Here is a 24,903-nt window from a genome sequence, read left to right as displayed (position 1 = left end):
AAACTGTGTTTTTCTTTAGTACTTGCCTGGAGTTCTTCTTTGACATTTCCCATTACTCAATTATTTTAACCCAAAACTATAAATGTCCTGCCCCCGTGGATCAATAAAGTCTTATAGAAGGGCTGAGATGTCATCTGGGAGAAAATGCTGTTCTAGGCTCCTGTCAGTAATGCCTATCTGTCTGGAGGCTTAGGTGCTTGGTCACATGAGCTCTGCAGAAGCTAGTCTGAGCTCTGGTTGTCTCCTTCCTACCAGAAGATTTTCCCCCTTAATGAGCAGGCCATTTTTTGCGATACGGCACTGAACTACTTTAATGGACAATTGCGCGGTCGTGCGACGCTGTACCCAAATAATATTTATTTCCTATTTTCCCACAAAATAGAGCTTTCTTTTGGTGGTATTTGATCACCTGTGCGATTTCTTATAATTTGCTCTATAAACAAAAAGAGCGACAAATTCTGGGAAAAAAAAAAAAAAAAATATATATATAATTTTTTTTCACTTTCTGCTATATAACATTCTCCAAAAAAAAAAAATTAAAATGTTTTCATCATTTTAGGCTAATTTTTTATTCTGCTACATATTTTTGGTAAAAAAAAAAATCAGAATAAGCTTACTTTGATTTGTTTGCGCAAAAGTTATGGTGTCTACAAACTAGGGGAAAGATTTATGTCATTTTAATTAATTTTATTTATTTTTTACTAGTAATGGCAACGGTCAGCGATTCTTAGCGGGACTGCGACATTGTGGCGGACAGATCGGACACCTAACTGACATTTTTGACACTTTTGGGGGGACCAGTGACATTACTACAGTAAAAAAAAAAAACACAGTATTGCTGCGCTAAAGAAGATACCAAAATAGATAATAATCAATATTAAAAAGTATCAACATTAAAACAGGAAAAGCAGCCACACTAATCTGGAACATAACAGATCAAAAAAAGAATTAGAACAATGGCTGTGGCGCTAAACCTTATAGTACAGTCCCAAATAAATGAGAAAAAGCAGTCCTTAAAGATGCATTACACACTTGATGACAAATGAGGCAACTTCAGAACCGAAGAACCACCACCGGAAAGCACTCCAATAACATCACTCCTTACCAGCTGCAGTAGACCCCCATGACAGAGATCATAAACGCCCAGAAATTAGGTTTTGGAAAAAGAATCTCCCACTCTTCAATCCCAGGCTGGCAGGCTCGGTGGATGGTGAAATATAAAAGAGAAGGCAGGGACACTCGCATAGCGCAGACTGTTACAAATCTTTATTCCCACACATAAAGGTAACACTTACAGGGTAAAAGAAGGTAATCTCGCATTTCTGTTTAATGTGAGGTCCTCCTCGTGTTGTTCCTTAGCGTTCACTGCATTGACAACCAAAAAGATGGCCGCCACGTCTCCTCCACGCCACAGCATGTGTCACCAAGAGCGCCACCCGATGCACGTTTCGTCATCAAAAGACGTCGTCCAGGGGTGCGGCCTCGAGGTGCGCTCGTACTATATGTAGCTGCGGAGGAGGGCGGAACAATCGAAGGTAATTGGTAGCCGGAAATCGGAGATGTGCTTCACATACCGGAACCATCAAAATACTGGAAGGGAAGAAGAAAATAGCAACATCCGGGGGATCGAAAATTGAATCAAAATACCCCCGCAATGAAATTGACTGGCTAAATCTTCAACCACAATTCCTATATACTACTCCAGATGTATTCTCTGATAATAATAAAACATCCAAGTGTGAATATATTTGCAATTAGGTATTAGGCCGCAACATGGGGGAGACGGCGCCATCTAGCGGTGCCCGTGCAAACCACACCTAAGGAACGAGGAGGCCCACTCAATCAAGATACATATGAGATCATAAATACATTAAAATACAGCTAAAATCACAAATATGAAATAATTAAAAACCTTACATAACACCTAACCAAGACACTGTTAAAAGCCTCAGAAACTCAGCTCTAAAAATAAGAAATACAAAAAATCAAGCTAAGAATTATTAATATGGGCATTCAGGTCCCATTCAATATTGAGCCCCAAGGGGGTGTAGGACTTCAGCCTATAAATCCAGCTTGTCTCAAGCCTTGATACACCCCTCGTTAGGTGGCTCCCCCTCCAATGACCTGAGAACCTATCAATGCCCAAAAATAAAGTTCCACTGGGGTCTCTCTGATGGCATTCGTCATAATGACGCGAGAGACTGTGTTTAGGAAAGCCCTTGACTATGTTGGCCACATGCTCCTTAAGCCTCACATGAAGCTCTCAGATAGTGCGGCCAACATAGTCAAGGCCACATGGACATCTTACGAGGTACACCTACACCACATACTTAGTTGTACAGGATATAAACGGTTTGATGGTAAAATCCTGATCCGTGGCCCCCGACTTAAATGTATCAACACGTCTCCTTTACAAATCGCACACCTCCTACATCTATAGAAACCACCCACCTGTTGGAAAAAAGAGACCTTTTTTTGGGGGGTTTCTAATGGTGGGAGCCACTTGTAACCTCAGGGGGGGAACTCCCCTGTAAACAACCTGAGGTTGTGGGGCTAGAAGGGGCTCTAATGTTGGGAGCCATCACTAAAGGGAACCGGGAGCAGCATTTTCTCAAGGAAAGGACATTTTTTTGTTACCTTTTTATTTATCAAACTCAGCAGAACTTTTGAGATAGCTTTACATTGGAGTGAAAATCTGCTTCAGCCTGCTTTTTTTTTATATGCTTTTTGCAGATTACATTAATGGTGGAGAACTATTTACTCATTTATCTCAGCGAGAGAAATTCACAGAGAGTGAAGTACAGTTATATATCGGGGAAATTGTACTCGCCCTTGAACACTTACATAAGGTAGGTCATCTTTTTTTTTTTTTTTTTTAACTTTTTTTACTTTTTTTTTTTTTACAAGAAATTGCTGGAATGCCTGTTTGCATGGGAAGGGAGTTGAAGATTTTGTGATCTCTTCATAGCCACAGAAGGGAAGGTGTGGGTCTTGTTGGAGGTCGTGGCCTGCTGTTTTTTTTTTTAATGGTTTAGGTTAGAACACGCTGCATGTGACCTCAGTGGTGTCATGATGTGAGGAAGGGGAAGAAGGGGAGTTTGAAAATGAGGATGTCTAATTGGGTAAAAACAGGAGGAGTTATCCAACAATATTTCATGAAGGGGGAGAGAAAGAGAATGAAAAAGAAGAATCAGTCCTCAGCAGTGCAGAGTATTTTAGGAGAGGAGAGTTAGATAGAGGAAGGAGCAGAGTCCTCCAGCAGTGCAGAGTATTTCAGGAGAGGAGAGTTAGATAGAGGTAGGAGCAGAGTCCTCCAGCAGTGCAGAGTATTTTAGGAGAGGAGAGTTAGATAGAGGGAGGAGCAGAGTCCTCCAGCAGTGCAGAGTATTTTAGGAGAGGAGAGTTAGATAGAGGTAGGAGCAGAGTCCTCCAGCAGTGCAGAGTATTTCAGGAGAGGAGAGTTAGATAGAGGAAGGAGCAGAGTCCTCCAGCAGTGCAGAGTATTTTAGGAGAGGAGAGTTAGATAGAGGTAGGAGCAGAGTCCTCCAGCAGTGCAGAGTATTTTAGGAGAGGAGAGTGAGAAGAAAGAGCAGAGTCATTCAGCAATGCAGAGCTTTTTCGGAGAGAAAAGTCAGAGAAAGGAGTAGAGTCATCCAGCAATGCAGATTATTTCAGGAGAGGAAAGTTATAGAGGAAGGTGCAGGATCCTATAGCAGAGCAGAGTATTTCAGGAGAAGAGAGTTCGATAAATAAAGGAGCAGAGTCATCCAGCAGAGCAGGGTATTTCAGGAGATGAGCATTAGATAGAGGAAGGAGCAGGGTCCTCCAGCAGAGCAGAGTATTTCAGGAGAGGAGATTTAGATAGAGGAAGATGCAGAGTCCTCCAGCAGAGCAGAGCAGAGTATTTCAGGAGAGGAGAGTTAGAGGAAGATGCAGAGTCCTCCAGCAGAGCAGAGTATTTCAGGAGAGGAGAGTTAGAGGTAGGAGCAGAGTCCTCCAGCAGAGCAGAGTATTTCAGGAGAGGAGAGTTAGATAGAGGAAGGAGCAGAGTCCTCCAGCAGAGCAGAGCAGAGTATTTCAGGAGAGGAGAGTTAGAGGTAGGAGCAGAGTACTCCAGCAGAGCAGAGTATTTCAGGAGAGGAGAGTTAGAGGAAGGAGCAGAGTCCTCCAGCAGAGCAGAGTATTTCAGGAGAGGAGAGTTAGATAGAGGAAGGAGCAGAGTCCTCCAGCAGAGCAGAGTATTTCAGGAGAGGAGATTTAGATAGAGGAAGATGCAGAGTCCTCCAGCAGAGCAGAGCAGAGTATTTCAGGAGAGGAGAGTTAGAGGAAGATGCAGAGTCCTCCAGCAGAGCAGAGTATTTCAGGAGAGGAATGTTAGATAGAGGTAGAAGCAGAGTCCTCCAGCAGAACAAAGAACAGGAGAGGAGGGTTTAATAAAGGAAGGAGCAGAGTCCTCCAGCAGTGCAGAATAATTCAGGAGAGGAAAGTTAGAGGAAGGAGCAGAGTCCTCCAGCGGAGCAGAGCATTTCGGGGGGGGGGGGGGGAGTTAGATAGAGGTAGCAGCAGAGTCCTCCAGCAGAACAAAGTATTTCAGGGGTGAAGATTTTGAGAAGGGAATGAGGTCCTCCAGCAGAGCAGAGTATTTCAGGAGAGGAGAGTTGGATAGAGGAAGGAGCAGAGTCCTCCAGCAGAGCAGAGTATTTCAGAAGAGCAGAGATAATTAGTAGAGTAAGGAGGGAAGACTTCTATTGGAACGTTGTGTGGAGTCAGGATTAGAACATCTCCTGTGTCACTGCGCTGGAACTGTCATGCAGAAGAAGAGCCAGAAAATGAAAGCGAACACCTGAGAGATTATTCACACCACATTCCCTCTTAAGTAAAACTTATCCTTGAAATGCTGATAAATCCACATCCTGGGCCATGTGACCAGAGAAAAGCCACCAGTCACGTTGTTTCTATGGTAGTACAGTAGTAAAGAGTTAGCAACTTTGTCAGATTTTTTTATTTGTCAGTTTCTTCTAGGACATATATTTGGCATAAATTCCCCCCTGCAGAGCTTCCAACAGCAATCCATTTATTTTTCTTCCCCATTCAGAGAAAAAAAACAAATTCTACATTTTTGGTTAGAGTTGGGCTTGTACATTACAGAACAAGTGTAAGTTTTCTGCTTTTCTGTATACAAAGCTGGCCGAGTTACTCTGCCTTTATTTCTTCATACAGGTCTATAATCGGAGTTGTGCTGACAGCCCACAGCTTCAGGTCATGGTGCATTCACTTCAATGATTTCCTCAGAAATCAACAGATCCGGGTGGAGCCGCCATCTCTGTAATTACACTTCAGTTCAGCTTTTGACACAGTCAGACACATTGCACTGAATAACAAGATTTTGTTGCTCTAAGCCAGGGATCCTCAAACTACGGCCCTCCAGCTGTTGCGGAACTACACATCCCATGAGGCATTGTAAAACTCTGACATTCACAGACATGATGAGAATTGTAGTTCCTAAACAGCTGGAGGGCCATAGTTTGAAGACCCTTGCTCTAAGCCCTCGCTCACATCGAATGCGGCTTTCAAATTGCGCAACTTCATCCGAAATCGCACAATTTCAAAGCCGCATGTCAATGTATCTTCAGGTGCAACTTGGAAGACATCTGTGCGGCTTCATGCACAGATGTCTATGCAAGTCGCACCTGAAATTGCCAAAAGGAGTGCAAGAACTACTTCTTTTAAATCGCTGCGACAACGCAAAGTCAGCGTGGAACCAATTTTGAACACTGCCATTGCCGACAATATAAAGACAATAGGGTGCGACTTGTCATGTGTTTTAACCTGTCAAATCACATGACAAGTCGCTCCGGTGTAAACAGATGCTTAGGCTGCTTTCACAATGAGGATTTTTTCAAGCGTTTTTTCGTTTAACCACTTTACCACCGGAGGATTTTGCTGCCTTACGTCTGGGCCACTTTTTGTGATTCGGCGCTGTGCAACTTTAACTTACAATTGCGCGGTCGTGCGACGCCGTACCCAAACGAAATTTACGTCCTTCTTTTTTTCCCACAAAGAGAGCTTTCTTTTGGTGGTATTTGATCACCTGTGCGATTTTTTTACTTTTTGTGCTATAAACAAAAAAAGAGCGTTTATTTTGAAAAAATAACAATATTTTTCACATTTTTTTTATATGAAATTCCCCCCCCAAAAAAAAAAAATGTAAAAATCTAAATTTTTTTTTACATTTTTGGCCAATTTGTTTTCTGCTACCTATGTTTGGTAAAAAAAAAATCACAATAAGCGTATTTTGATTGGTTTGTGCAAAAGTTATTGCGTTTACTAACAAAGTGAAAGATTTCTGTCATTTTTGGTGTTTTTTTTTTTTAACGAGTAATGGCGGCGATCTGCAATTTTTTTTTTTTTTGCGGGACTGCGACATTGCGGCGGACAGATCGGATCCTTGACTGACATTTTTGACACTTTTGGGGGTACCAGTGACATTACTACAGTAATCAGTGCTAAATATATGCCCTGTTACTGTAAAAATGACACTGGGGAGGGAAGGGGTTAATTTTATTGGAGAGGGAGGGGTTAATGTATGCCTGGTGCTTACTAACCTGTGTGGGGGGAGGTGACTGAGTGACACAGGGACAGATCGGATGTTCAGCTATGCTGAACCCTGCAATCTGTCACTGCCTGTCACTTAGGAGATCCGCCCGCTCTGTTTACACAAGCTGGCGGATCTCCAAACTCGATTCCCCGACGATTGGGGAAGAGCAGCGGCGATCGCCGCCGCTCCTCCCCTGGCCCGACTCCCGCTGTGACGGAAAACAATGGGAGCGAGCCTCCGGCAGCGCGCGCGCGCCGCCGAGAAGGGGTAGTGTCTGCCGGCGTAAGTCTACGTCGTCAGACCTACAACAGCCACTTTGCCGCAGTAGAGCTCTAGTGAGCAGACGGCAAGTGGTTAAAAAAAAAAAAAAACTGCCCCAAAATCACTTTTACCTATTGAAATGAATGGAAACTGCATCAAAAACATCTCAATAGCACTTCAAAAATGCCCATGCTAAGCGTTTTTGGTGCAGTTTTTGAGTCACGTCCTTTAAAAAACGTTCTGTAAACGCACAGCAGAAAGGCTCCATTGACGCATAGGTGTTTTACTGGCAGTTGAGGATGACGAGTTTGCTAAGCGCTTTTTCGTTAAAAAAGTCGCCTGAAAAGCTCAAGAAAAAAGCTTCCCTTTTCAAAATCTATGAATGTGTTCACACTGGGGCCGTGCACTTCCCATTGCAGTAGAATAAATCCTGCTTGCAGCATTTTTGGAGCAAAAAAAAAGAAAAACTGCCCCAAAAACGCTCTTACCTATTGAAATGAATGGAAACCGCATCAAAAACACCTCAATAACACTTCAAAAATGCCCCTGCTAAGAGTTTTTGGTGCAGTTTTTCGAGTCACCTCCTTTAAAAATCATCCTGTAAACGCACAGGAAAAAGGCTCCATTGACGTCAGTGTCATTAATGTCAGTGTATCTTCAGGTGCAACTTGGAAGACATTTGTGCGGCTTCGTGCACAGAGGTCGATGCAAGTCACACCCAAAATTGCGAAAAGGAGTGCAGGAACTACTTTTTCAAATCAGTGCGGCAACGCAGAGTCGGCGTCGCGCAAATTTGAACACTGCCATTGCCGACAATAGGGTGCGACTTGTCATGCGCATTAACCTGTCAAATCGCATGACAAGTCGCTCTGGTGTAAACTGAGGCTTAGGCTCCTTTCACAATGAGGAGTTTTTCAAGCGCTGGGTGACACTAACTGACACTGACATCACCAGTGACATTATTACAGTGATCAGTGATAATACTATATACAGGCACAACATTTGTCATTAGTACAGTGACAATGTGTGTAAAGTGTGCTGCTTTTACTAATTCCATCTCTAAGTTTAAAGCAGGCATGAGAATCATAGAGACCGTTCCCTGTGTACAGAGCTCTGTGTTGAATGTCAACACGGAGCTCTGGGCTTGTGATTGAACACAGCCGGTCAGCAGGTCCTGGCCATGAATCATTGGCTGGGACTTGCTGATAGGCTCCTGCTGTATACAATCACAGTGGGTGCCGGCTGGGGTGGGTGCATACGCATGCCCGATACCCGGAGGTAAGCAGCAATGGACAGGTATGTTGATTTGCCTGCAGTATCCGTCTGTCCGCAGTACAATGCAGGTGGGCATTCGTTAACAGAGAAATATAGCCAAAGCTTGTTAGGCAGTACATCCCCTATGAATCACAGGAGTGCAGTTCGCCACTGTAGAGGCATGCTTTAAAGTGAACTTGTTATTTGCCCTCAACCACCAACCAACTGCTTGCTGATCTTTTCCTTTAACCACTTTAAGACCGGAAGATTTGACCCCCTTCCTGACCAGGCCCTATTTTGCGATTCGGCACTGCGTTACTTTAATGGACAATTGCGCGGTCATGCGACGCTGTACCCAAATAAAATTGATGTCTTTTTTCCCCACAAACAGAGCTTTCTTTTGGTGGTATTTGATCACCTCTGCGATTTTTACTTTTTGCGCTATAAACAAAAAAAGAGCAACAATTCTGAAAAAAAAAAAAAAAAAATATTTTTCTCATTCTGCTATACGACATTCCCAAAAAAATAAAAGATCAAACTTTTTAGGCCAATTTGTTTTCTGCTACATATTTTTGGTAAAAAAATATCGCAATAAGCGTATTTTGATTGGTTTGCGCAAAAGTTATCGCGTTTACTAACAAAGGGAAAGATTTATGTCATTTTTGTGTTTTTTTTTTTTTGCTAGTAATGGCTGCGATCTGCGTTTTTTTTTTTTTTTTTTTTTGCGTGATTGCGGCAGACAGATCGGACCCCCTAACTGACATTTTTGACTCATTTGGGGGGACCAGTGGCATTACTACAGTAATCCGTGCTATAAATATGCACTGTTACTGTAATAATGACACTGGCAGGGAAGGGGTTAACCCTATGGGTGATCAAAGGGTTAAATGTGTGCCTCATGCTTACTGACGTGTGAGGGGGGGGGTGGGGGTTCTGTGACACAGACAGAGATCATAGGTTCAGCTATGCTGAATCCTGTGATCTCTCCCTGTCTGCCACTGAGAAGATCCGCCTGCTTTGTTTACATAAGCAGGCGGGTCTTCTCACACTTTCCCCGATGATCGTGGGAAGAGAGGCGGTGATCGCCGCCTCTCCTCCTCTGGCCCGACTCCCGCTGTGTCTAAACACAGCGAGAGCGAGCCTCCGGCGCGCGCGCCGCCGAGACCGCTATTGGTCCAGCGACGTAGGACTACGTCGCTGGACCCAGGGGAGCCGCAGTAGGATTACAGTGGGCAAGTGGTTAATGGAGGTGATTGGACTGTGCACATGGGGGTAGATTTACTAATACCAGAGCACATAGAATTTGGTGCAGCTCTGCATAATAACCAATCGGCTTCTAAGATATATTATCGAAGCTGATAATATAACTGAACAAGCTGAAGTTAGAAAGTGATTGACTTCCATGCACAGCTGCACCACATTCCGTATTCTTCAGTTTTAGTAAATCAACCCTTGTATTTCTAAAGAGCTGATGGCCATGGAGCGTGCCACAACATGTCCCAGTGTCCTCCAAAATTCAAAGCTGAATTTTAGCTGCCTTTAGGTGTGCTGTCACATTCCTTTGCAAATCATACCAGTGCAGTGAGCTGTGTAGCCCTTCATTTTCTTCTTACCAAAACACTCTGTGACTACACGGTCTGAAAATGATGGTTAGATGGGCTAAAGCAACCAGGAAAATCTAAAATTTAGGCACCATTACTGTCACATTAAACAGTTACTTTTATGTGCCATAGCTACACTTACACTTGAAAATGATTTATTCATATCTCCCCGCCGCTGCATAGAAAATGAGACTGTTCACATTTTTATAACTTTGCTGAGCCCCCTCACTTTACGTTCGCTGTCATTTGTGGCTAAAGTAGGCTAAGATAACAAGTCTGATTATAAAATGTAAGCTCTGCCTTAAAAATATCTTACCCAAATATGTATATGAATGAATGTTTCAGTTTTATACAGTTATTCATTTAAATATGAGAATCCAAACTTCCTTATGTGTTGTGCCTAGGTTTATCAAAAATATCCAGCATAATCATTTTATGTGCTATTGTACATTCCTAAACCCAAACTTTCCATTGTCCTTCTAAGCACAGCCCAGATGAAGGAAATGCAGATTCCCTGTATGCGTTGGCCCTGCATGTGCTTTAAAGCAGAACTCCAGGAATTTCAGCATTTCTAAAAATTTGCTGGCTTATAGCAATTTAAAGGATAAGTTCACCTTCAAAAAAAAACCTAACATTTTTTGCAGGTAAAACTTTTGTACTATTTTTTTTCCTTAGGAGCCTGAAAAGCATTGCACCATGTGATACCATGCGGAGCTCAATAAAAAAGTGAATGGTAAATAAAAGAGATTTTGAAGCTGACTAGGTGGATAACACCTCGTTTGACTTAACCACTTATAAGCTGACAATTCCTGGAGTTCTGCTTTAATGAATAATTAGGCCTTTACATTGAGAATTGTGAGAGACCTCTAGGTTTTGCCCTTTACTATTTGGGTGGTTCACTTGCTATTTTTACGCAACTGTTACTAATTGTTTTGGTTCTAACGAGTTTCTGAAACCTTAAGAGTCCATTCACACTAACGCGACTTGTCAGCCTGACAAGTTGCGGTCCATTGACTGCTACAGGACCGGTTCTAATAGGAGTGACACAAGTCGCTCCGACTTAGAAAAAGGGTCCTGTACTACTTCGGGGCGACCTCGGAGCGACTTGCATAGACATTCATTATATGAAGTCCGTGCAAGTCGCGCCGAAGTCGCGGTGCACGGGAGTTCACAAGTCGCCCCCGAAGTAGTACAGAGTCGTGCCGCGGTAGTGTGAATGCGGGCTATGAGTCGGTTCACACCAGGGCGACTCAAAGTCGCCCGTGCAGCACGACTTCATCACAGCTTGCAAACGACTTCTCATAATAGAAGTCAATGCAAGTCGCTCCGACTTCGCCCAGAAGTAGTGCAGGAACCTTTTTCTAAGTCGGAGCGACTTGAGTCGCTCTGATTAGAACGGTTCCATTTAGCGCTGAATGTAATGTAACATCGAATATCGTGCTGCAGGAGTGGGCGATAGTCACATCGCCGGATCAGCCGATATTGGGGACTCACAGTGAAGGAAGGTAGAAGAATACAGCCCGACCGTCCCGCATGTTAAGTCCGTCCTGCAGCTCTCCTGACTGAGCGGTGAGCAGCGCGCCGTGAGCAGCGCACAGGGAACCAATCACGCATGCCTGCACACCTGATCGGTTCGCTGTGCCGCTACTCACGACGTGATTGGTTCACTGTGCCGCGCTCACCGCTCGGTCAGGAGAGCTGCAGGACGGACTTAACATGCGGGGCGGATGTCGGCATCGTCGGGCTGTATTCTTTCTACCTTCTACCACCACTGTGAGTCCCGATTTCTCTGCTTATGCCTAAGTTCCACAGCACAGTCACACTGTCATGATCATCTTATTAACCTGCAGTTCCCTACATTACCATTAACTCTGGCCTGCCCTGTATGGTGCAACTGCAATGACATTTAGAAGAAGGCTGCTGCTGCTGCACTACTTCCCAAATCCTACTACAGTAACATTAACCCTGGCTTGCCCTGTAGTACAATCAGAAGAAGGCTGCTGCACTGAATCCCTACAGTAACATTAACCCTGTATTTAGCCTGGATTGATGGCTCTCTCAATATCGCAATATATATCGTTGGGAAAAAAAATATTGCAATGTACTTTTTTTTTCCAATATCGTGCAGCCCTAGTTCCATTGCACAGAATGGATCGCTACTTGTCAGGCGACCAAGTTGCCTGACAAGTCCGAGTAGTGTGAGCGGAGTTCCACTGGCTTTTGTGTTTATTAAAAGTCAGCAGCAACAAAAAATGTAGCTGATGACTTCTAATAAACACGCACTCACCTGTCCCACGGTCCAGCAATGCGGCTGGTGGATGCTCCGGTTCTCTCCGTCTTCTCCCCTTGGTGCCGGCATCTCTAGTGTGGGCACCCAGCTGTGACAGATTGCGGCTTCACAGCCGGGGGCGCATGCGCGAGTCCTGAATGGAGGGGCAATCTTCTGGGACCTGTGACGTGTCCCAGAAGATTGCAGGGAGGAAGGGGGGGGGGGGGGGGAGAACTTCTGCCCGAGCTGCCTAGGCGGCCCGAGTGGAAGTGGGAGTGGGTACCTGTCAAATCTAAGTACCCGCTTCCCCACCAAAAAAAGACATGCCAAATGTGGCATGTCAGGGGGGTCAGTACCACTTAAAGCGGAAGTTCCACTTTTGAGTGGAACTCCTTTTAAGGCTCGGTTCACTTTGCCACGACTTGGGATCTGACTTGTGAGACCCCAAGTCGCATGACATGTGAAATCCCATGTTAGTCAATGAGAGCTGTCTTAGCACTACTTAAATCATTCTGACTTTAGAAATGGTTCCTGTACTACGCCAAGGAGACTTCTATCCGACTTGTGCCCAAAGACTTTAATGGAAGTCACTTCCAAATCGGTTCTTTATTTATGCTGATGTGATTTGGATCCGACATTACAGGAAGATTACACGAGCATTCCCTGCAGTGTAGCCCTTCCCTAACTTCAAAGTCGCATCAAAGTAGTACTCAAGTCACCAGCAAATTGCCAAGAAGTCATCTTGCAAAAGTCGCACCATAAGTCACATTACTCTCAGGTCACAGTAGTGTGAACCGAGCCTTAATAGAAAGGAGAATCAATGAGGTTATAGTGAGGTGGATCAAAAAGAACCAAATAGCCCAGGACTGCAAGGCTGTATACGTAGACAGCTGAATGACCCACATCTCCCTCTCTCCTAGCATTTACATAGTCTGCCAACAGCATAATTAACAAGCAATATTATTGAATTAAAATGCACAAAAATCAATTTATAAACTTGTAAACTAACACAAAAAAACAATCATTGACCAAAAACCAATGTAATTTTTACAGCATCGCCCTTTTATTCCTAAGGTTTTTGCAAACCATTACACGTTTAATCAAATAAGAGAATTGTTCCTCATTTGGGGACAGCAGGTGAAGGAACCATTTAAAAGAGAAGTACAGTCAAAGCTCGTAGTTCATTCTGCACTCCTGTGACCTGTTTTCAGCAGACAGCTGGCTGAAGCCCGCTGTCGGCTGACGTTCAGAACTGGTCCAGGCTCAGGAAGGATCGCGACCTTATGGTTGGGATCCGCCCACATGCCTGGACCGGTACCTGACTGAGGCTCTCAGTGAGCTGGTGAGAGCCAGAGCCCTCAGAGGGGGGGAGGCGGGCAGAGCAGAGAGCGGTGACTGACAGTCAGCAGCTCTCTGCTCAGAGAGCTCTGACAACTGAGCCATCTGCGGTGTTTGATCGCTCGGTTCTCAGCCTTAGTGCCGGCAGAGGACAGATGCAGCATCCACCTAGGTAAGTAGAATTTAGTAAAAATAAAAACTCCATGCTTCTCTTTTAAATAATTCTTTATGTCATTGTGGCATTCATATCCACTGGTGTTCAGCACAAATAGACAAAGAGGTTGTAAACCCACCTCACAAACTTTTACCTATAGGTAAGCCTATATTAAGGCTTACCTATAGGTGCTATAAATATCTCCCAAACTTGCACCGTTTAGGAGATATTTAGAGTGCATACTGCTGATGACGTCATCGGCGCAGGCGCTCTGAAGGAACGGCCACCCGTGCCGTTCCTTCAGAGCTCAGTGCCGTGAATGGCGGCTCCCACACGCAGGCGCGGGAGTGATGTAATCGCGCCTCCGGCCAATCAGATGGCCAGAGGACGCGAACCCGGAAGCAGGACGGCCGGACATGTCACCGTCCTGTTGCTGAGGTGGCGGCACGGCGGGGGCTTCGTTTTAAGGTAAGTACTACATAATGAGCTAGTATGCGATGCATACTAGCTCATTATGCCTTTCTCTTTACAGGGCTTTTTTTTTCTCGTTTTTTTTGGGGGACTTTACTTCCTCTTTAAATTATACTGCTTTCAAGCATCTGCATCTAGGTTTTCCCATTGTCACTTCAAGATATGGGAATCTGAAGTAGGTCAATGAGACAAATCTATCAGTCTTTTTTTTTTTTTTTTGTATTTCTTATATTTTGATGAATGTGTTTTGCTATCTCTTTTAAGAATGCACGGCTGTTCTTTAAAGTTATAAATATATAACAAAATAAAGTTCCATTAAGAAGCCCTTTTATTGCAGAAGAGACTTCTCCCTGCAGTGATGTCTAATATTGCAATAAAATACACTTATGGCCCGTGCACACAATCGGAACATCGTACGAAAAAAAAAAAAAATTGGTTTTGAAGCGGTCGTGCGATAATCTGATCATTCGTACACAGCTTTCAAGAGCCAATCATGACAGTTCATCCGATATGCAAAGGGACAAGTGCAAACATTTTTTTTGTTGGATACCAGATTGTACGTTTTTTCACTTTTGTAACCTCTTCATTTTCAATATGGGACTAGCATGCAAAAAAAAAAAAATGGAGGATCATTTATCCAATAATCTCATCGTGTGCACCAAGCATTAGGCCCCTTTCACACTAACGGAAAGGTTCGTTTCATCAGTTCAGTGATTTTTTTTTTTTGTCATCGATTTTTTTCTTTTCAGTTTCACATCCGTTTTTAATCCATTTTCATCCATTTTTCATTCATCGTACTCCATTTTTCATACATTGTCATCAGGGGAGGTCTGGGCCAGGGGGCAGGGGGGCAATTCCCACCCGGGCTGCTGTGATGTCCTGTAAAAAGGCTGCACTGCTTCTGCAACAGACATGCCCAAATGAGATTCCTGGTGAAGAGAAGTAAAAAGCCCCCACCGCTGATCTACGGAGTGCGGAATGAAGACAAGGACAGAGCACAGCCCCCCCCCCAAAACATGGATGGTGGTAAACTGTGTATGAGCAGAGGCCGGTTCCACGTCCCACTGGAGACTCTCCTCCCCTGGCCCGGCCCAACCAAGCTGTCCCAGCTCCCCCCAACCACCCCCTGCTGGCCAGGTTGGGAACCTGGATTCAGCCAGTCAGTAGAGAGTACCTGGAGCAGGGCTTTAGCCTGGAATGGGGGTCAGGAGGAGGACGGGAAAAGGGAGAGTGGGAGGGGGTTGAGTCGCTGCACCATGGGCCTCTGGTTTGTACTTGCCCCCTGGACCGAAAGTTGCCAATTTGCCCCTGGTTGTCATCTGTTTTTCATCTCTTGTCATCTGTTTTTCATCTGTCTTTCATCCGTTGTCATCCGTTTTTCATCCGTTGTCATCCGTTTTTCATCCGTTATCATCTGTTTTTCATCCGTTGTCATCCGTTTTTCATCCGTTGTCATCCATTTTTCATCTTTTTCCATCCGGTACATTTTTTTAACAGATGAAAGGTAGGGCTTTCATCTGTTCGAAAAAATGGATGTTGAGGAGGGTGGATGAAAACGGATGTAAATGGATGATCATCCATTTACATCCGTTTTTCTATATGAATGCATAGTTTTCCGTTTTTCAACGAACGAACGGTCCGTATGTGGGAAAGGGGCCTTAGCCTGTCAAGCCTTTGGGCTTTCCAATCAGGTTCGCCTGTCACTTTTTCAGGCAGACCTGATCAGACGCTCCACGCACCCCTATGGAACAGTGGATGCCAGCGGTGACATGTCCACTGACACCTGCTACTAAGTGGTCCGATCCTGTCCGTGAAACCCAGACAGATGATAACCCTATTTCCCATCCGTTTGGAGGATCGGATCGGATGAGGTCCGTCTCAGCAGAATGAGCAGAGACGGACCTGTCATCTGCCTGCTCAGCGGGGATCGGCGGATCGATCCCCGCTGAGCAAAATGGAGTCTGCCAGGCGGGAAGCCCGCATAAAAAAGGGCCCTTAGGCTCCATTTACACTTGTGCGACTCGTTATGCAACTTTGGACATCAAATTCGCATAACAAGTCGTTCCCATGTTTTTCAATGATAACCATTCTTATATGTGCGACCACAAATGTGGGCTGTGCTTCACTCCTGTGCAGTGTATAGGCTTTGTGTGTTAAATCTAGTGCAGTGCGACTCTGCGGGGGGAGAGAGTGCACAGGCTCTCCCCTCCTCCCTGCATTGACGTGTAATATTGCCTGGAAAGTAGGGCGGGCCACCCGACATGTCCTTAACAACAGATGAAGTCATCGGTTGGTAGGATGCGGGCGTGCTGCACAGCTTTCTGTTTTACGGCAATTCTACACATCCCTGCAGGGAGGTGGAGAGAGCTGTGCTCTCTCTCCCCCTAGAGTTGCACTGCACAGGAGTTAACACAAAGTAGCGCTCAGACCGGTATGTGTCTGCAGCACCCTGGTTGAAAACCCCATGTGTAGAACACTTCCCTTTGCTGTCGCTGACCTTCACTGTATTCAGGAGCTATGTTGGCTGAAACATCCTTAGCACCCTGCACACTTCTGGATGTGGTGGATGCCTGTCGCCTGACCAGGGCCGGTGCTAGACTATTTTACGCCCTAGGCAAGACCAGCTACTTTCGCCCCCCCCCCCCCCCAAAAAGGGAAGGGGTTAAATACTCCTCTATGTCATACCCAGTGACCCTGATCTGATGGTTCCTCCATGTTATGCTTTCATACCCAGTGACCCCCCATGTTCCTCCATGTCACACCCGGGGACCCTAATGTCCCTCCGTGTGACACCCATTGACTTTGATGTTTTTCCATGTCACACCCTTGGACCCCAATATTCCTCCATGTCATGCTGTCATACCCACTGACCCTGATGTTCCTCCATGTCACACCCAGGGACCCCCGTGTTCCTCCATATCATGCTGTCACACCCAGTGACCCCAATGTTCCTCTTTGTCAGACCCTGATGTTTTTCCATGTCACAGTTGGGGACCCTGATGTTCCTCCATGTCACACCTGGGGACCCTGATGTTCCTCCGTGTCACACTTGGGGACCCCAATCCCCCATGGCACACCCAGGGACCCCAGTTCCTCATGGCACACCCGGTGACCCCTATCTTCCATGTTACACCTGGTGACTCTGATTCCCCATGGCACACCTGGTGACCCCGATTCCCTTTCATACCAGGGATGCTCCATGTAACACCCAGGGACCAGCTCAGTGCAGAGAGTCACTTCCTGCCTGGGGTTAAAGCTGTTCAGCTCCAGCTGAAGAGGATCCTCATTCAGGCAGCACTCTGGTGGGCTCCATTCCTGCCTCTTGGGGCCCCTCCAACAGTAGTGGAAAGCCAGGGCCTGATAGTTCCATCACTGCCCAAGACACCTGGCATCTTTCTCTGTCCCTTCTTCCTCCCCTACCGCCACCTCTCCCCTCAGCTCACAATAATCATTCATGATGGAGAGAGATTGCCGACTCCTGGCTGCGCCCCTAGGTGGTAATGCGCCCTAGGCGGCTGCCTAGTTTGCCTAGTGGAAGCATCGGCCCTGCGCCTGACACTCCCTTTTTTTCAGCCAGGGTAGTGCTTGAAGACGGCAGAGACCAGCCTCAGGTGGAGTAAGTTTTAACCTGTTTATTTTTTAAGGAAGCACGCTTTATGTAGTCACAGAGCCGCTATTTATTTTCCATGCATTCGGTATTCATGAAGCCCCGGCAATTCTGCATTTTTATAGCAGGATAATTCTTTTTTTTTTTTATTGGCTAATTCCACCAGGTTCCCCATTGGCTCATAAATCAGGACTAATACTGGTTGTATATGGTATGAAGTCTCTAGTAGAATTTACTGCTGTTTATCTGCTGAATATTTAACTAATCGCAGAATCTTCCATCTGTCTCAGTTCTGCGCTTCATTCTAGCGTACCCTATAAGCTGACAGGGAAAAAATGTTACTTTGCCTTTACAGCTGGGGATAATTTATCGGGATATAAAACTTGAGAACATTCTTTTGGACTCCAGCGGTCACGTGGTGTTAACAGACTTTGGGCTCAGCAAGGAGTTCCTGTCTGATGAGGTGAGTTAAATGCTTGTCTGCTTGTCTAAATGCTGACTTGGGTAGAAGCTGTAATATATTTTCAGTATTATTTACATTTTTATAGTTTACCTGAACATATTATTTTCCTTTAAAGTGGAACTACACTGCATCTGAACATGCCAAAAATGCTATTTCATTTATTTTTAATATTTAAAACAAACTCCTCTATCCATCCTTGTCTCCATGCTTAAGTTTGTTGAGAAATCACTTTGAAAAACACCCCCCAAGCATTTCTGGCCATGGCCATCTTGAGTAAGGGCAGATGATTCATGTAGCATTTACTTCCTGGAATCCACCTGCCCTTAGCTCAAGCATGCATGCAGGAGGATGTGCTTGGCTGTAAAAACCCCTCCTCCCTTCCTGAAGAAACCTGGGATGTATGACCAAGCAATAGTAATGATCCGATGCATCAAAAGTGAGATGCCTCCATCCTTAAATGTAGTACAAGAGAGAATACATTGGTCATGGGACTTTATATGAGGCAACTCACAGGGTAAAAATGTATATACTTTTATTACATGATAGCAAAAACAAGTTAAATAGTACAATCAAATAACAGACATATAAAAAAATCTATCTATCTATCTATCTATCTATCTATCTATCTATCTATCTATCTATCTATCTATCTATCTATCTATCTATCTATCTATCTATCTATCTATCTATCTATCTATCTATCTATCTATCTATCTATCTATCTATCTATCTATCTATCTATCTATCTATCTATCTATCTATCTATCTATCTATCTATCGTGCCTTGCGAAAGTATTCGGCCCCCTTGAACTTTGCGACCTTTTGCCACATTTCAGGCTTCAAACATAAAGATATAAATCTGTAATTTTTTGTGAAGAATTAACAAGTGGGACACAATCGTGAAGTGGAATGAAATTTATTGGATATTTCAAAATTTTTTAACAAATAAAAAACTGAAAATTGGGCGTGCAATATTATTCAGCCCCCTTAAGTTAATACTTTGTAGTGCCACCTTTTTCTGCGATTACAGCTGTAAGTCGCTTGGGGTATGTCTCTATCAGTTTTGCACATCGAGAGACTGAAATGTTTGCCCATTCCTCCTTGCAAAACAGCTCAAGCTCAGTGAGGTTGGATGGAGAGCGTTTGTGAACAGCAGTTTTCAGTTCTTTCCACAGATTCTCGATTGGATTCAGGTCTGGACTTGGACTTGGCCATTCTAACACCTGGATATGTTTTATTTGTGAACCATTCCATTGTAGATTTTGCTTTATGTTTTGGATCATTGTCTTGTTGGAAGACAAATCTCCGTCCCAGTCTCAGGTCTTTTGCAGACTCCATCAGGCTTTCTTCCAGAATGGTCCTGTATTTGGCTCCATCCATCTCCCCATCAATTTTAACCATCTTCCCTGTCCCTGCTGAAGAAAAGCAGGCCCAAATCATGATGCTGCCTCCACCATGTTTGACAGTGGGGATGGTGTGTTCAGGGTGATGAGCTGCGTTGCTTTTACGCCAAACATAACGTTTTTCAATGTTGCCAAAAAAGTTCGATTTTGGTTTCATCTGACCAGAGCACCTTCTTCCACATGTTTGGTGTCTCCCAGGTGGCTTGTGGCAAACTTTAAACGACACTTTTTATGGATATCTTTAAGAAATGGCTTTCTTCTTGCCACTCTTCCATAAAGACCAGATTTGTGCAGTATACGACTGATTGTTGTCCTATGGACAGAGTCTCCCACCTCAGCTGTAGATCTCTGCAGTTCATCCAGAGTGATCATGGGCCTCTTGGCTGCATCTCTGATCAGTCTTCTCCTTGTATGAGCTGAAAGTTTAGAGGGACGGCCAGGTCTTCGTAGATTTGCAGTGGTCTGATACTCCCATTTCAATATTATCGCTTGCACAGTGCTCCTTGGGATGTTTAAAGCTTGGGAAATCTTTTTGTATCCAAATCTGGCTTTAAACTTCTCCACAACCGTATCTCAGACCTGCCTGGTGTGTTCCTTGTTCTTCATGATGCTCTCTGCGCTTTAAACGGACCTCTGAGACTATCACAGTGCAGGTGCATTTATACGGAGACTTGATTACACACAGGTGGATTCTATTTATCATCATTAGTCATTTAGGTCAACATTCGATCATTCATTCACTGAACTTCTGGAGAGAGTTTGCTGCACTGAAAGTAAAGGGGCTGAATAATTTTGCACGCCCAATTGTTCAGTTTTTATTTGTTAACAAAGTTTTAAATATCCAATAAATTTTGTTCCACTTCATGATTGTGTCCCACTTGTTGATTCTTCACAAAAAATTACAGTTTTATATCTTTATGTTTGAAGCCTGAAATGTGGCAAAAGGTGCAAAGTTCAAGGTGGCTGAATACTTTCGCAAGGCACTGTATCTATATACAGTACAGACCAAAAGTTTGGACACACCTTCTCGAATTCAAAGAGTTTTCTTTATTTTCATGACTATGAAATTTGTAGAGTCACACTTCAAGAGGAAGTCACCTGAAATGGTCTTCCAACAGTCTTAAAGGAGTTCCCAGAGATTCTTAGCACTTGTTGGCCCTTTTGCCTTCACTCTGCGGTCCAGCTCACCCCAAACCATCTGGATTGGGTTCAGGTCCGGTGACTGTGGAGGCCGGGTCATCTGGCGCAGCACCCCATCACTCTCCTTCTTGGTCAAATAGCCCTTACACAGCCTGGAGGTGTGTTTGGGGTCATTGTCCTGTTGAAAAATAAATGATGGTCCAACTAAACGCAAACCGGATGGAATAGCATGCCGCTGCAAGATGCTGTGGTAGCCATGCTGGTTCAGTATGCCTTCAATTTTGAATAAATCCCCAACAGTGTCACCAGCAAAGCACCCCCACACCATCACACCTCCTCCTCCATGCTTCACAGTGGGAACCAGGCATTTAGAGTCCATCCGTTCACCTTTTCTGCGTCGCACAAAGACACGGTGGTTGGAACCAAAGATCTCAAATTCAGACCAAAGCACAGATTTCCACTGGTCTAATGTCCATTCCTTGTGTTCTTTAGCCCAAACAGGTCTCTTCTGCTTGTTGCCTTTCTTTAGCAGTGGTTTCCTAGCAGATATTCTACCATGAAGGCCGGATTCACACAGTCTCCTCTAACAGTTGTTCTAGAGATGTGTCTGCTGCTAGAACTCCATGTGCCATTGACCTGGTCTCTAATCTGAGCTGCTGTTAACCTGCGATTTCTGAGGCCGGTGACTTGGATGAACTTATCCTCCGCAGCAGAGGTGACTCTTGGTCTTCCTTTCCTGGGGCGGTCCGCATGTCAGCCAGTTTCTTTGTAGCGCTTGATGGTTTTTGTGACTGCACTTGGGGACACTTTCAAAGTTTTCCCAATTTTTCGGACTGACTGACACCTTCATTTCTTAAAGTAATGATGGCCACTCGTTTTCCTGTACTTAGCTGCTTTTTTCTTGCCATAATAGAAATTCTAACAGTCTATTCAGTAGGACTATCAGCTGTGTATCCACCTGACTTCTGCACAACACAACTGATGGTCCCAACCCCATTTATAAGGCAACAAATCACACTTATTAATCCTGACAGGGCACACCTGTGAAGTGAAAACCATTTCAGGGGACTCCTCTTGAAGTGTGACTCTACAATTTTCATAGTCATGAAAATAAAGAAAACTCTTTGAATGAGAAGGTGTGTCCAAACTTTTGGTCTGTACTATATATTTATATATATATATATATATATATATATATATATATATACTATACTATACTGTACTATATATATATATATATATATATATATATATATATATATATATATATATGATAACTAAATAGATTCTTGTCATCCTAACACTCTACGCATTTCATGGAGCTGGTCCACTCACCAGGAGTCGATTCAAGATAAATAAGGTATATAAATGCCATGGTAATAATGTAGTGTAGTAAATAACAAAAAACAGAGAAAAGATTGATGATGCAGAGATAATTGGTTTATGCATATAGCTTCATTACTTACAGGTCAGCTCAAAAATAATAAAAAATAAAAAACAGAAGAAAAATGAATGAAGCCAACAGCCATTGATCCCTAGCTCCATGGCTGCTGGCTTCATGTTCCTTCTGTTTTTTTCTTTTTTATTGTTTTTGAGCTGATCTGTAAGTAATCCCTGATCTGTAATCATCCCTGTGTCATCACTCTTTTACCTCTTGAGCAATTGAGCATTACCTTCAGTCTTGCACAATTTTACAGTCTCCTTTCCTTTACCCAAGGTGCTTGTCCTGATTTCAGTGCACATTGTAAGCGTCTCACAGTGTGCATTAGAAGCTGCAAAAAGTCAAATAAAAATGTCTTTTTGACTGGAAGATGTTCCGCATCATATAGCTGTTTGCTCCCTAGCTCTACTGTCCCTGGCCAGCAGCATTTCTTTATTTCAGTTTCAGTCGTGGAGACTCAGTGTGACATTCAAATGTTACCCAGGATGGTTTGCATGCAGATACCGACTGCCTAGGAACGTCCACACTAACACCCACCCGTCAAGGCATTTTAAAATTTGCATAACTGCTCCTTTGCTGGGATCAGGGCTGAGCACTCTTGGGAGGAGTACTGAGTCAGGGTAATGTCATGTTTCTAGGAAGCCGTGATCTGACTGCATTGCATTGAACAATACAAAGACCCTGCAACATCACTGGGGATAAAATAAAGTATTTAGTGCGGGTTCACATTTCGACGATGCGGGAACGCTGCGAATATACAGCGTGTTCCCGCATCGCATCCGCAGCCCTAGCAGTTCACACTGCGATATGCTGGGGGTGTCAATTAAAATTTAAGGACACCCCCAGATCAGATCGCATATCGCAGTACGATCTGCAAGTTCGTACAGAATCAGATCGCACTAGTGTGAACCACCATGCGATCCGATTCTGCTGGGGTCCAAAAAAAGGGTCCTGTGCGTGTTTGGTGCGATTGCGGTTCGAATTCAGCCATACAAAAACTGTATGGCTGAATTTGCACCGCACAGAGTTCGCATGTCATTTTAGGAGCAGTGCGCTCCGAATTACATGCGATCTCTGTCATCGCAGAAATGTGAACCGGCACTTAAAGTATATAAAGTATAACGATTTTACTTAAAGCGGATGTATACTCAATAAAAAACACTGCAAGACAAAGGCATAATGAGCTAGTATGCGATGAAATACTTACCTTAAAACAAAGCCCCAACACGGACCCCCGGACACCGCTGTGGGAGCGGACATGAATCCTCGGCGTCTCTTCCGGATTCAGCGGCTCCGGCGCTGTGAGTGGACGGAGCCGCGATGACGTCACTCCCGCGAATGCACGCGGGGGATTAACTTTCCGGCAACTTCCAGGGAAGGAACTCTGAAGGTCCGCCGGACCTTCAGAGCGCATGCGCTGCTAGTGTCAGCGGTTGCATGCAGTGCAAATATCTCCTAAACCGTGCCGGTTTAGGAGATATTAATTGTACCTACAGGTAAGACTTATTATAGGCTTACCTGTAGGTAAAAGTCACAAAAATCAGTATACTACCGCTTTAAGAATTTTGTTAGCATGCGGATTTTGATTGGGAAGTGCTTTTTTTTTTTTTCATTTTAGATAGAGCAAAAGAGGGTTATAACAAACCCCTTTTTAGATTTTTTTTTTTTTTTTCACCATCAGTGTACCATTGTGGAGATTTTCCTTCACTTCCTGTCCCATAGCTAAACAGGAAGTGAGCGGAAATCCCTGCAAATTAAGGGAATCTCTTGGGGGTTCACAGCTCACCAGAACCCATTGGAAGATTACCTCTCTCTTACTTTTCAAAATTTGGGAATTTACTTTCACTTTCAAGGATAATTGTAAACAGGACAAATAGGGTGAATCTCCCTAAAGGGGGCACAGAGAGCAAAAAAACCGACTGGGGTTCTAATCCCTCTGCACTCGATCTGAAACAAAAAAAAAAAAGTTTTGCCTTTTAGTTATACTTTCAGCTTTAACATTACTCTGTATTTGCAGCAGTCGGGGGTAGCTAAAAAATGGCCCTTCGACCCATCTATTGTACTATTGGACTGCATACTGATCACATTTATTTTTCCTTATAAGTGTTTAATAAAAGGATAAATAAACAATTACTTTACTTTCAGAATGAAAGAGCGTACTCCTTCTGTGGGACTATAGAATACATGGCGCCAGAGATCGTCCGCGGTGGGGAATCGGGGCACGATAAGGTACCTTTTTTCTTGACTTTCTTCACAATACTACAGAATATTGGCAATACTGCGTCTCTTACATGCGCTGGGGTTTTTTTTTTTTTAAATAGATGTAAACCCAATCATTAAGGCTCCATTCACATCTAGGGATTACTATTTTTAGGGCATTTTTCTGGCGTTTTTGCAGCATTTTTTGTACAGGCATTTTGAGTTGACAAGTGTCCAATGAAAAGCAGTAAAACACCTCTAGTCGAGGGCCGGGACCAGGAAGAAGCCCGTGGTGTATGTGTCCCTGGGGTGGCAGCCCAGGGGTGCCTTGAATCCCACGGTGGGGGAGCTCACCTTGAGTTTTTCGGCACCTTGGTCACTGCACCACACACACTTTTTTCGCACCTGTCTCTAGGGCTGGGCCTTTTGGCCGGGACCAGAGGAATTTTTTATTCCTGGTCGAAGGGCCTGTCAAGGTCTTGCACTTCTCCACTTCCCCTTCCCCCCACTCTTGTGGTTGTGTTTTTTTTCTTTGTGGTTTGTCACTTTCTATCTCACTTTTTTCACGATGAGTAGGGTGAGGGTCCTCGGGCCTGCCCTGAAAGTCTTGGGAGGGGGTGGATATGGCCTTCTGGCTTAGTTCGCCCTCTCTCATGGGGTCTCCCTTCAGGGGATCCCCACCTAGTACTTGGGGTGGGCTGTTT

General features: G+C 44.3%; 1 protein-coding gene across 1 annotated transcript in view; it reads left to right on the top strand.

Annotated features, from left to right (window-relative positions):
• The window catches only part of RPS6KA5 (ribosomal protein S6 kinase A5), a 204,367-nt gene that overhangs the window by 97,338 nt on the left and 82,126 nt on the right, over positions 1-24,903 (top strand). Inside the window, exons 4-6 of the mRNA XM_082242791.1 lie at positions 2,734-2,849; positions 17,909-18,016; positions 24,146-24,229. Of these exons, the coding sequence (XP_082098917.1) occupies positions 2,734-2,849; positions 17,909-18,016; positions 24,146-24,229 (308 nt within the window). The remainder of the gene's footprint in view (positions 1-2,733; positions 2,850-17,908; positions 18,017-24,145; positions 24,230-24,903) is intronic.

This window comes from Pelophylax lessonae (assembly GCF_965119305.1).
Source record: "Pelophylax lessonae genome assembly, chromosome: 13".
Classification (NCBI taxonomy): domain Eukaryota; kingdom Metazoa; phylum Chordata; class Amphibia; order Anura; family Ranidae; genus Pelophylax; species Pelophylax lessonae.
The sequence above is the reverse complement of the archived record's forward strand: the minus strand, read 5'-3'. Positions and strand labels throughout refer to the sequence as shown.